This window comes from Hipposideros armiger, unplaced genomic scaffold, assembly GCF_001890085.2.
Source record: "Hipposideros armiger isolate ML-2016 unplaced genomic scaffold, ASM189008v1 scaffold_42, whole genome shotgun sequence".
Lineage (NCBI taxonomy): Eukaryota > Metazoa > Chordata > Mammalia > Chiroptera > Hipposideridae > Hipposideros > Hipposideros armiger.
Genome location: NW_017731392.1, coordinates 4,247,306 through 4,260,972, shown reverse-complemented (window position 1 = coordinate 4,260,972; position 13,667 = coordinate 4,247,306). Strand labels below are relative to the sequence as shown.

The following is a 13,667-nucleotide window of genomic DNA, read 5'->3' as shown; positions in this document are numbered from 1 at the left end:
AGAAAACTTGCTTTGGGGAATGTAAAGCATACAGAAAAGGTACATTGAGAGATGAGTATTTGCTTTTCAAATAGATCCCCTACAGCATTCCTTAAATGCTGATACCCTGCGAACACATAAAAACGTAAGTCAATATTTAAAAATTGACTCAGAAATAACTTTTCTTGAAAGACTGTGTAGCATAAAATAAGGCACACCTTAGTCTTTTTTGGTGTATGATTTGGCTTTATATAGAAAAGAAAGATAAAACTTACAAGGTTGTATAAACCTTTTAACTCCGTGAATCTGTTGGGTTGGAGGGGTTCCTAAATAAATAGAGATATATGTAAACATGTATGTATAAGGATGTCCATCGATGTGTTTTATAATAATGAAAAATTGGAAAGCTCCTAACGGATCACTAACATGAAATTGGTTAAATAAATTGTGGCATGTACATACACATGGTATACCAAGCACATGTTAAAACCCATGTAAAAGAAGACTATTTAGTGATTTGGCAAAATGCTTGTGAGACGGTTTTAAATGACAGTGTCATTACATAATTGTATTTATAAATAATGAGTAAATATAGCTGAATGGATAAACATCACAGTTGTCCTTTTCCTGTATTTGCTTGTTACAGAACGAATTACATGGGCTAAAATAATTACAGCATGTGCCAATTCTCCCTTAACCTGCCTGCATGAATCTCCTGAAATAAGCAATTATTTTTTACACTCAGAAATGTAAAAAGAACAAGAAACCTATTTTGAGGGTGAATGAACAGAAAGAAAAGGACAAAATTGGTAGTGCCTGTCTAGTTCCTGGCCTCAGGGAAGAGGAATTTCAAGAGACCAGGGCTGCTGCTCTTGGGAAGTGACTTATTTCAGATGCATTGCTAATGACTGCTCCTTAGCCAGCTGTTCAGTAAGACCTTGGGAAGTAGAATTGGTTTCAGGGTTTTAGGCTGATCAGAATGGTTACAATGTCACCCGCAACAGCCTTGTTCTGGACCCACAGCTTCTCATTTTTAGTCTGTCTGTTCCACCAAATCAAAAACAGCTTCATTAGCTTATTTTCTCCAAATATTAGGCAGAGGGGAGGGGGGGACTAATGGCTGTTAGTTCAACTATTTATATTAAGGAGAGAAATTGAATGAATCAGGACCCTGTTCTTCCTGGGTTCTGCCAAGCAGCATAAAGTTACATTTTAATCTGTGATACCAGAAAGTTTGTGATGCTTTGGACACTAGAACATTGATCTGATCTTAGGCTCTTAATTTTAAAAACCAAGTAGAGGAAAAAAGTTTTGTATATGGGTTGAAAAAGATATGCATCCCTTCTTTATCCCTACCCCCAAAGTTAGTCAGCGCTAGATCTTTAGGAAATATTCTCTAAATTCCAATGGAAATACTCAATCCTGGCTTGATCTACAGTCCTCCTTCTCTTCTTTTGCATGTTAGAGAAAACCTCCCCAGTATGGATGGGTGTTAGCATGGATTGATGGGTAAGGGTTTCATCTAGGTTCTCAGTGCTGCTTTGCAGTCTTCACCCTATCCCTGGTCAGCTCACTCGTCTGCTTCCAAATCTTGCCTCCACCACACTCATTTTCCTCATTCTCAGCAGTAGCATAGCTTCCCACTTCTCAGTGAAAATAGAGGACATCAAGTATGATGTTCCTTCCTCACTTATCTTACTGTATCCATATTTTCATAGCCTTCCTTCCCTTTGCTTTCTTAAGAAAAGCAAACATTCTTTACCTTTACTGGGTATTCTCTCCAATCCTGCTCTCTCCAGGACATTTTTTCATTTATTCTCACCTCTATAATACCAACATAAAAACATGCACAGGGTTCCCCTTTCTTAAAATAATACCCCCTTCTCCATCTTGCAGCCTAATTCTTTCACCCTCTGTTTCCCTTCCTTTCCTGATTATGCTTCTAATTAATCAGAGTTGTCTCTACTTGTTTCCATTTCTTCTACTTTCATTCACTAAAGAGATTCTTACTCATCACCTTTAATCTGATTTCTACAACCCTCTAATTGTAGTTCAATTAGAGGGTTGTAGAAATCAAAAGAATAGTTTTCTATCCTTATCTTGCTTGAATCCCTGTGTTTAACTTACGTTGTTCATTCCTTCCTTAAAACTTTTTTCTTGGCTTTTATGATATTGTTTTCCTTATTTTTCTTCTACTTATCTAAATGTTTTTCAGTTTTCTAAAATAGTTGTTTTTTGTTTGTTCTGTTCAAATCCATAATACCTAGTGTTTCTCAAGATTTTGTCCTACTTTTGGCAACTGCAAAGTTGGGAAGATCCCAGTCTGGCTGAGGACATCAGATCTCATTGTCCTTCCAGCCCTAAACCCTTTCCCCAAGCCCTTCAATGAAATGGTTTGATTAAAAAAAAATAAAAATAATAATAATAATAATTCTTTCCTAAACTCTCTTTTCACTCAGTTCACTTTGTCTCATCTTTTCCTGTGACTTAAACTTTAGACTTTCAAATCTATGTATTTAGCACAGACCTTTGAACACTGAGCTCCATGTCAGTATTCAAAGACATCTAGTATCTTCACTAAGGGGTTCATCTGCACCACTAAACTGTGAACGTGTCAAAAACTGAACTCTCTTTTTTCTCCTACCCCTACGTCCCCAGATCTACTCTCATCCTCTCTGCTCTTGGTTATTATGGTTATTATGATGGCCTCCTAAGTAGATTTCTTGCCTCTCCTTCCCCCAATCATTCCTCCAAACTTCCACCAATTTATCTTTCTAAAATGCACATATTATCAGGTTGCTTCCTTGCTTAAAGTCCTTCAGTGGCATCCCATCTAATAAACACCAGGTTCCATAAGGTGACATAGGGTGTTTCATGGCTTGATTTCTTGACTTCCTTTCTTAAAAGTCTCATAAGCCTGTTTCACATATGTATTTCACATGTCTGTTGCCCACATGTTATACTCCTTCCCTTTACACATACTATTATTGAAATGTTTTCCATCTTGTTCACTTGGTGACTCCATGACATTTATGAAGATTATCTAAATGTTTCTTTCAAACGTTCCCTCCGAAACCTCCTTTCCCCCAGTATGAAATTAAGGGTTCTCGCTTATGTACTCCGATAGCACTTCTGTGCGCATTTATTATGAGTCTTATGATAAATGCTCTGTTTACTTGTGTATGTTCCACTACTGGACTCTGAACTCACTGAGTTGCGAGGTAGATTCAACTGGAATGCCCTCAGCCATCTTTGCTCAAATGAAAACCTCTCCCTTAATGTCTTTATTATAAATCCATATAGTGATATTTGGAAAAAATATGTACATATCAGAAAAAAGTTTCTAAGTCTAATAATGATAATTCTTTTGCACATAAAAAGACCATAAATTAGTTCTGTCATTTTCTAGAAAAATAAATTCTATTCTGTTCAAAATATAAAATAAGTAACAAAAAGAGATCTCTAAAATCTCTTATTATAAACCCATTCTAAATATGTTCACACAGAAATGTATGGTATTTGACAGCAGTTTAAAGACCTGGAAATGTGAGATGTGACTTTCTGTCAGTTGAAAGTGTCCTAGCAGACACTAAAATAATGCTTCCTGAATCTTCACACATGGTCCTATGGAGAGGTGGCAAATCAACTCATGTGAGAAGGACTACGGGGGATTAGGAGGATAGAAAAGGTGAATGTAAGAAAAATATAAGTGACGGGGGGAAAATAACCTAGAGCATGAAACTTCCTGAAAAATTTACTCAGCAATAACCAGGAGATGAATATGCCTTTCAAAACCCATCTTCTATAGGAAAGTATTCAAATTTTAACCTCATGGTAGGGAAACTCTTTAAGATAAGTCACCTCAGCCATGAATAAAATGTTCCTGGCCCAATCACAAAAGTCAGTAGATTCATCTTTTAATTCTTCGGCTGTGGTAATAGATAATGTACCTCAAAACAGAAATGGTGTCATAGATATTTCTAGTAACCAGAAAGTATTAGTACATTTTACTGAATGTAAAGGCAATTAAGATCAAAGAAATACTAAATTATTTTTTTCTGAATAATGTTTGAAGCATGTTATTCACAGACATGATATAAACTTTGTCTTTCATTTGACTAACTTAAAAAATTCATCTTTGATGCTATAGTCAACACAGAAAGCCTATTTCTTTCCAGAATCTTTGATAGTGTCCCTTTGACATATTAGATTTAAATATAATGACTAAGAATTCTATCAGTGGTAGATATTTTTATTGAAAATTATTATATATTGTATATAAAACATGCTTTTTATTGTACTATTCTTAATTATTTTTTCAGACTCTTTAATGTTTCTTTACATTTTATAGATAAACTCATTGGAGTTCATTGTACTAATGGAATTAACAGAACAGGATACCTTATATGTAGGTAAGAATGATAAGGGTGGTAGAAGAAAATTTTAAAATTCAGCCTTACCTATTTTGTAAAATTGAAATGATATTTTTATTCAGGTATCTTATCGATGTGGAAGGCTGGGATCCAGATACCGCAATTCAAGGTATTTTTTATGAAGTTCAGCTAAAATCAAGGACCAGTGTTATAAAAACATCTAGTGCCATGTAAATAAATATGCATCAAAATACAGATAATAATGCTTTTTGCTTTTTTCTTCTATATTATTTTGTTTTAGGGTTAGCACCTTTTCAACTTAATACATTTTAACTAGATTTTTAGTATTGCCATTTACTAAAAAAAAAAAGAAAACTAAATTTTTAGACTCTCATCACTGCTGCTATAATAAATCAGTTTGTTACATAATCTGCTAGTTGGTTAAAGAAATCCAACAATTTTGTCTCATAATTTATCTCATTAATTTTATTTGATCAACATTAATCATTCATTGATTATTTTTAGCTTTTGGTGAGGCCCGTGGTCATCAAATAGATGGATGTGTATACTTAGCGGATCTCAAAACGCAACCCATGAGAAGGTAAATTTTAAACCCTATTGTGAGTTGTATCTTATCCAAGGATCTTATTCCTTTAGTAAAAGTTCTCTCTTATCCTTTGCAGGTTTCTTTTTTTTTTTTAAGCTGAGACATCCTGCCACCTGTTGGCAGCTCAGCTCAGGCCGGGAATCGAACCGGTGAACCTGTTGCTCAGAGCTCGCACTCTTGAGTGAGCTCTTAACCAACTGAGCCACTTGGCTGGCCCTGTTTGCAGGTTTCTTAAAGTAAAACCTTTGTTATAACTCTCATTGTTAAATATAGAAACTAAAAAAGAATTAATTGGTATATCATTAGGACTATCTGATGGCCATAACTAATTTTTGTGTTCAATATATTCAGAAGTTTTGGAAAATTATCCCAAAGAATGTTAGTCATAGTTACAAATCTTGCCATTGTATTTGTCAAAAAATTCAGACTTTGTCATCTCCTAAATTTGGCCTCATAGTGAATGGAAGAAATGATTTTAAACTGAAAAGGTTTTAAGTATATAGGTATTATCAGTCAGTCACCTTTATCACAGAAGAGGACCCTTGGGATGCTTGTTCTAGAATGGTAGTTTCTGAACTTGGCAATATAGCAGAACCAGCCAGAGAATGTTTTAAAAAGACAGACTCCTGGGCCCCACCATATGAGCTACTAATTTAATAGGTTTAATATGGGGGAAAAGGAGTCAGGAATTTGATTTTTAAAAGTTTCTCAGGATTGGGAACCAATGTGCTAGACCATATAAATGATTAACCCTAATTCCTGGACTGCCACCAGACTGAGTCAACTGAAAAATATACCCCTAAGTAAGTAAATGAATTGACCTCCTTGATGGAGCTATCGATCATAACCTATTGTAGTATTTTGAGATTGCCTTTTAGAAATAGCAGCATAGTGGATATTAAGCTACTATGTAAATAGTAAATAGATAAAAGATGCAGTTGCTTCTTGAAGTCTATCCTATTTCATGATACGAAGACTATATACCATCATAGAGGAGCATATTTTTCTTTGGTGGGGAAACCTGTGTCCACTTTATTTAGAAACTGCATCAATCAATGGAATTGTAATAGATAAGCATGATATCAGGGGTGGGAGGGCAGTAGATCGGGGAGGGGGGTTGTTTCTGTGTAAGGTAAAAAGGATAACTATTGCAATGTTCTGTACACCTGAAACTAACAATAAAAAATAAATTAATTAAAAAAAAAAAGAAACTGCATCAAGCAAGTTACTTGGATATAAATTTTAAAAGATGGGTTAGGATGCATCTCTAAGTGTTTAAACACTGCCTGGCACATTTTGGGCACCTATAAAGTATTTGCTGAATGGATGAATCAATGAATTGATGGATGGTGCTGGAGAAAGGCATCCAACAAATAAGAATTTCATATGGTAAAAGTATAGGTCCTCAGAGAAGCTACATGGAAGAGTGTGGAGTGAGGGAAATCTGGTGTTCAGCACTTTAATACCCCTGACCATTTATTCCCACTCCCCCTTTATCTCTTCTATTAACCTTTCCTCATAGTGCCTGTGCCTTAAGCCCTTAATTTTTATGATCTTGTGACCATTGGAAATAATGTTTACATCCTAACAGTTGAAAATCCTCTCTCAGATTTTACTTGGCTGATGACCTTTACCTTATGGTTCTTAAGCTTTATTCTTTCCACTAAAGCAAAATGGCAGAATACCTGTAGATTTTTCCAAAATGCAAACTGTGCATATTTGCTTTTTTTTTTTCTTATTTTGTGCTTATGTTTCTGAAAGCCTATAACTGTGTTTCTGATTGAATTTAAATTTTCTTATTGACATTTTTCCTCTAGTAATCTTGGAATGGATGTCTGGGATTCTGATGAAGATATAAATCCACCATCTAATTCTATGGAAGAATCCAGGGATTGGCACCCAACTGAAGACTTTCATGGGTAAAAATAACATGATTTTAGATAAATATTTTATGAAAGTTAAGAAACAAATTCCTTAATGATGGTGAAGTAGGGGAAAAACCCACGGGACTGGGAATCAGAAAGTTTGCATTCAACTCTTAGCTCTGCCACCTACAAATTGTATGTAATCTAGAGCAAGTGACATAACCTTTTCAGGCGACACTGTTGTTTAATTTGTAACATAAAGCAATTGGACCAGATCAGTTAGCTTTTCTTATGCTCAGTTCTAAGGACATATAAAACTAGTATTTCATGAGATAATAGTTTTATAAGACTAAAGAGTGTTATTTTTTTTTAATCAAATAAGTTTTGGAAACACAAATATCACCATGAACATTAGCTTATTAGCCCTTAGAATTCCTGAAGTAGCAATTTATTAAATTTTATTTAACCCAGCATTTCCCCAACTTACTTGAGCACAGAACTCTCTTTTTTCCCCCCACAGAACGAGCATTACATTATATAGAATACAAATGCCCTCCAAACAATTTGGCAAATATTGAACTAGGTAATCTCTATGATCCCTTCAGAATCTAAAATGCTATGATTCTAAGTAATAATTTGTGTTTATTCTATCAATATATCTGAAACTGAATCAAAGGTGTCAGATGATACTAGAATTTCTTCTATGACTCACACATGCATACTCACATCTACATATATATACTAGAATTTCTTCTGACTTACACATATATATGTGTATACATATATACATATATCTTTATAAACTGATAAGACAATTTAAAAATTATCTTGAAACCTTTTTTCTCTATCTTTACAAAAAAAAAAGTTTTTGCACTCCTCTCTATGGCATTTTTCTCTATAACCTAATCCTCGAATATAAAATACTATTTCAAAACATGAGGGATATTTAGTATTTATAGTAAAAAAAAAAACCTGGGATATTATATAACTATCATTTCCAATAAATTGAGATTATCTACTATGAACTGAATTAGTATAAGTTAGAATTAATGGGCTGTTCTTCCACTTTGTTTTTCTTCCAGCTTCAATCCTTACCTCAAAACATGAAGCATTTTGCCACTTGAACAGTTCTGGTTTTTCGCTTCCCCTGGAGGAGGAATACTTGAGCAATGCTAGGCATTCATTGTGTTAGGCATTAGCAGGCATCACAGGATATACATAAAATACAAGAGGGGGTATACAGCGCTCTTCAGCTTATCATGACATTTCATATCTGCTTTGACACAGTCTCTTTCACTCATTTAATCTATACCCATTCTTAGGAAGCATATATCTTCACAATTCAAAGTAACTATTTCATTCCTATTTCTTATGAATAAAATCCTAGTGAAAATTTATCTCAGAAGTCAGTGCCAGAAACTGTTGTTTTGTTTTTCGGACAATATGGCAGGGGAGGGAGGGGAGCGGGAAGGAGGTATTGTTCGTTTTTGTTTAGGTTGGGTTTTGTTTGGTTTTATAAAACAAACAAAAATTAGAAAAGTTTGCTTTTCTAACAAACAGAAGTTTGCTTTTGTGAAACAAATTCTAAAGTTAAAACTTATTGCTAAGAAACAAAGTTCTAACTTTGTGGTCAATTACTGCATCTTACCCTGGGTTTTAATTCTAAATGCTATGGATGTCGATTCCTCTTTTTAACTCTATTTCAGGTTGATGTGTTTTTTATGTTGTAAAACAGTTTAGCAGTTCCTTAGAAAACTAAAAATGGATTTAACATACAATCCAGCAGTTACACTCTTGTACATTTATCCCAGAGAAATAAAAACTTGTTCACACAGAAACCTGACATGAATGCTTAGCGCAACTTTATTTATAATAGTAAAAAACTGGAAACGGCCCAAATGTAATATTTATATGAAATATTTTATAAGATCTATTAATCCTTCTTAGGAGTAATTATATAAAAATCAACATGTTTTTATTTCTTCTGACATGAAGTTAATATTATAATCCAGCATGTTATCAGCCATATTTGTAAGGTTACTTCTTTAACCCATCAGATAAATTGTGTCAAAAGTTACCTGGTTGTGACACAGTCCTTTAAATGGAAAGATGGTGTGAAATGTGTTATCAGTTTTTAGAAAAAAATATATATTCTTAATATCAACATACTTTTGTTTGGAAATTTACAAGTTGATAGTTGCAGGAGAGAGTTTGGGGTTCATAAGCAGATACAAAGGAGAAAAATGAAAATGAGGCACTACCCAATTTCGGGGACATCATTTATGTCCTGTTGAATAAAGGGAGATTTTGCTAAGAGCCTAACATTTCTTCTTTATTTGCTCTTAAAATACTAAGGATTTAAACCATCTTTTCCCTGTATAGGTCTGGGAAAAGGTCAAGTCTTCTTAATGACCAGCACTCTCGAGATGATGGTGTACAGATAAAGGATTATGATTATGTCAACGATGAGCCTTTGCAGAGGCATGGGGATTTTTATAAACGCCATTATAGTGACAGCATGCCAGAAGAGAGACGCCTAAGAGATTGGGATTTTGATGACAAAGGACCAGGACCAAGATGTTCATTTTTTGCTGATCACCAGTGTTATGACATCTCCCAAGAGGAACTAGATTATAAGTTACCTGGAACAAGACGAAGAGCATTTCATGATCACCTGCCTCACAGTGACTTCCATGAATCAGACGCTGGAGATGATTTTGATTTTGTTAGCAAAGTTTGTAGAAAAAGGAGACATTCTGTTCAGAATCACCAGGCTTATGATAACTTTTGTGAACAATTTCCATCTCAGGATTTTGGTTTTGTTAACAGAAGCCAGGGACAAAAACAACGATCTTTCCATAACCGCCATGAGTACCAGGACCAGTCGCCTAGACGAGGTTTTAATTACCTCAGTAGAGGTGGTTTTCAAAGGCAAAAATCTTTCCATCATCCTTATTCTCATGATGAAATGAATTTGGAAGATTTTGAATATGCTGATGAAGTATCAGAGCACACACTGGGACCTTTACATGACCATTCCAACAGTGATTTCTCCGAGAAAATGCCATTGAAAAGATGTGTTAATAGAGATTTTGAACAAAGACTACCATCCTTTCCAAAGTTTCAAAAACAAATGCAGTTAAGAGATTTTGATTTCGACGATGGAACTGGACCAAAGCAAGTATCTTACTGTGACCTTCCACCTAGTGATGCACAAGAACAGATTCTGTTGGAAGACTTGGACTTTAAACAGGAGAAACATCCTTACAGAAACCTAGATCTTGTCAGGACCACACACTTCCCGATAGCATAAATCCTGATTGGTATTTAGATGAGTCATTTTGTATAATAAGGACCTGCACTTAGTCCAACAAAACACTCAGTCTTCTTTCAAATTAGGGTATTTGTACAAACATTCAAAAATGGTATAAATTACCACCCAAAACTAAAATGCAGATTTGTTTTTTTATAGATTCAATGTATAATCAAGGTTTATTTTGATTGCTGTGAATTAGAAATTTTCCTTGAAGTTATTCCCCAGGATTGACGTAAATATAACAAATTAGACTTAAATGGTTTAATTCTTGACCATAAGCTAGAAGTAAAAAATATCAGAAACAGCTTTTTCACAGAAATACCACTATTTTTAGACAAGGATTTTAAAAAATATATTCCTTTTAGATGTGCTACAAAATTATTTTTTAATATACACAACCCAGTAGTCCTTTTCTCTGTCATTCAGCAATTTTTCATCTGTGCCATTAGATGGCTGGAGCATCAGGAGAGCAGTGACCCCAGTGAGACTGAAGTGCAAAGCAAGGAGAAGGGTGAGGCGTGACATTCTAAAGGGAAAGAACAAGACAAGGAAGAAAGAAAATTTTAAAGAGGGGATAGAAGTACTAAGAGAAGCCAGGGACAGAGAACAGAGAATAGAAAATAAGACCATGGAACAGAGAAGGTTTGAGAAGGAGATGAAGACTTACATGGAGAGAAACTTATGTGCCTTCCTCCCAATTTAGAATGCTTTCTCCAGTTATACAATCTTATCCTACATATATACCTGGATAGATGTGAACTCTTGCCTGAACCTAATATTGGCTACCTTAGTTTTCTTTGGAAGCTATTCTTTTTTCACTCCTAACTTTTCTACCAACATCTAATCTATCTTCCTCACTTTGTTCACTTCACAGGAAATATGGCACTGATAATCGCAGAAGCAGAAGTCAGAGGTAAATACTGATTTAGCTGTGAAACCAGCTTTTTCAAACCTATCCCTAATTGCTACCACTGACGTGTAAACGTTAAAAGACAAGCGTTTCCTGAAGTCACATGTGTTCAGGGTTTATATATAACCTCTGCGGTCCTGGGTACAACCTTTTGAAGTGACTGTCACTTCTCCCTATGGTTTGAGGTTGCAAAGCTGATTCATCAGTTCATCTGCACCCGGGTTTCCAATGGCTAACAGTTGGTACCAGTTAAGCCAGAAATTTAAGTTTCATTTCCTTTATGATAGCTTAGCTCCATTCCATATTATGAGTCTACATCGTATCCCAGCTCACTGTCTTCCACTGGACAAGATAAAAGACAAGATTGGTTAGTAAAAATCTTTCACTTCCCTTGAGAGAACCTCTCTTACTGATGATGGTCTGGGTTAGGAGGATTATAGTATTCAAGAGAACATAGAAAAGAAAAGGCCTTTTATTGGCTTCTTTTTTCCCCCATCGTGTCACTCAGTACCACTTGTGGGATAAAGGTTACAAGTACCCTATGTGAAATAAGTTTCAGTATAAAAGGATATTACATATTGATTTATAGTAAATTACTCAGTAGAAATCAGATTGGAGTTTCTGTTTCAAATTAGTTTTTTTACTTCCCTGACTTGTTCAGCTACTGTAGACAGGGTTAAAGTGGTTCAAAGACAGTCTGATCAATTGGAGAGACCTAAAGGAAAAGTTTAGATAGACCAAAAGAGACCTTGGTTTGCAGGGGAGTAAAGAAAGGCAGGTGACAGCCAAGACGGGATTCCTCCTGGTCTCTTCCTGTTAACTTATCCACAGCTGACAGGCCTCAGAACACGGCGTATTAGCAATGTGGATCAGAAAGGACTGTATAGCAGGAAAACAGAGTTCTTTATAGACACTACTGAACATTTACATTGAAAACCTGCTAGAGTTATCTCACAAATGTATATTTTAGTAGATGTTTATTAAAAGAGAGGTTTTAGGTTTAAAAATGTATTAAAAACAAAAATTACACTTTAAAATAGGTGATTCATTAGCCTTCTTCAGCTTCTCAGTTGCAAAGAAATATTCTAAAAAAGATTGTAAGTAACATAACCCATCAGTATACTGCTACACCAAAGTAATTCTTCTATTCTTTTTAACATCATAATCTAAACGGGAATAGGCAAATATAGCTGCTGTGGTCTTAATTCTCCTGGCAGGATGAAGAAGGGCCCATAAAATATATCCTACTTCCTTCCATGCAAGGTGCCTTCTTCTATACAATTAAGGACCTTAACCCTCTGTTTACTTTTACCATGGTGCATCATGCAATGATTCTGCCTACCTTCACCATTTGACTGTTGCTAAAAGAGCACATTTACTTCTTTTACACAATGCCCTCCATAAAGTTTGAATCCTGTTCCATCTGTGGTCATAATTAACACTTGTTTCTGGCAAGATTGGTAAAATGATGATAATTGATGAAGTTCTGTAATGGGCACATGGATGTGTATTCTATTATACTTTTGTTTATGTTTAAAAATTCTAATAATAAAAAAGTTAAAAATAACTTGTTTCTGTTATATTATTAGACTGGTCCATCCAGAAGATAGTCGAAGAATACATCCTTCAGATGAATTTAACTACAGGAGACGGAGCAGATTCACAGCATATTCTTCACGGGGACTTTCACCTTCATGTGTATTCCATGAAGATGGTTCAGTTGACTATTATAGAGGTAAAAATTCAAGAGAGAGGGAACAGCACAAAAGGTCATATTTTTAAGCTACTGATTACAATTACGGCATGCCTGTAGGTTGCAGAGCTGAAGAGAAAGAGAACATTATGATTTACCGTCAAGAAAAACTGCAATTGGTGCTGAGTAGTTCACTTTAAAAACTGCCCACCATTTATCTACATTTTGACTCTAAAATATAAGTATCAAGATTATCTTGTGTTATTTTTGAATCCAGATTTTTCAGAGATCTTTCATCAGGCATGTTGGCCTGAATAAACAGGCTTCTCTGCCTTCACAAAAAAGGCAACAAAACGTGAGAAATAAAGTGAAATTCAGAGCCGGGATCTTTAAAAAAGCTTGTTTAAGAATAATGTTAAACTCATATATAATAAATAATAGCAAGAATGTTATAGCATCTATAACTGTTTAAACAAAAAATCCCCCCTCAAGAGAAGGACAAAGGATTGTTGTCTGTGTCCTTGTAGCTTTGAATGTATCTTTAGACCTGTGCTGTCCAATATGGTAGCTACTAGTCACATGTGACTATTGAGCACTTGAAATGTAGCTAGTCCTGATAAAGATGTGCTGTAACATCTCATTAATGATTTTTATATTAACTACATGTTGAAATGTTAATTTTTTTAGATATAGTCACTTTATGAAACTCCTTAGTTACTCAGTTTGATTGTACCATATTTTTTTTACAGAGGTCTTGACTGATACAAAATTAAAATGAAGTATACTTTTTAAAAACTTTTACTTATATCACATTGTATATTTCTTATTAAGGTGAAACTTTTATATTTCTCTCTCTATCTCTTTATATTTCTCTCTCTCTCTCTCTCTCTCTCTCTCTCTCTCTCTCTCTCTCTCTCTCTCTCT

General features: G+C 34.8%; 1 protein-coding gene across 1 annotated transcript in view; it reads left to right on the top strand.

Annotated features, from left to right (window-relative positions):
* The window catches only part of LOC109380952 (uncharacterized), a 33,271-nt gene extending 19,721 nt beyond the window's left edge, over window positions 1-13,550 (top strand). Inside the window, exons 5-11 of the mRNA XM_019639085.1 lie at window positions 4,331-4,391; window positions 4,475-4,521; window positions 4,878-4,953; window positions 6,777-6,878; window positions 9,207-10,001; window positions 11,015-11,053; window positions 12,640-13,550. Coding sequence (XP_019494630.1) covers window positions 4,331-4,391; window positions 4,475-4,521; window positions 4,878-4,953; window positions 6,777-6,878; window positions 9,207-10,001; window positions 11,015-11,053; window positions 12,640-12,832 — 1,313 coding nt within the window. The 3' untranslated portion in view covers window positions 12,833-13,550. The remainder of the gene's footprint in view (window positions 1-4,330; window positions 4,392-4,474; window positions 4,522-4,877; window positions 4,954-6,776; window positions 6,879-9,206; window positions 10,002-11,014; window positions 11,054-12,639) is intronic.
* Window positions 13,551-13,667: the final 117 nt, after the last annotated feature.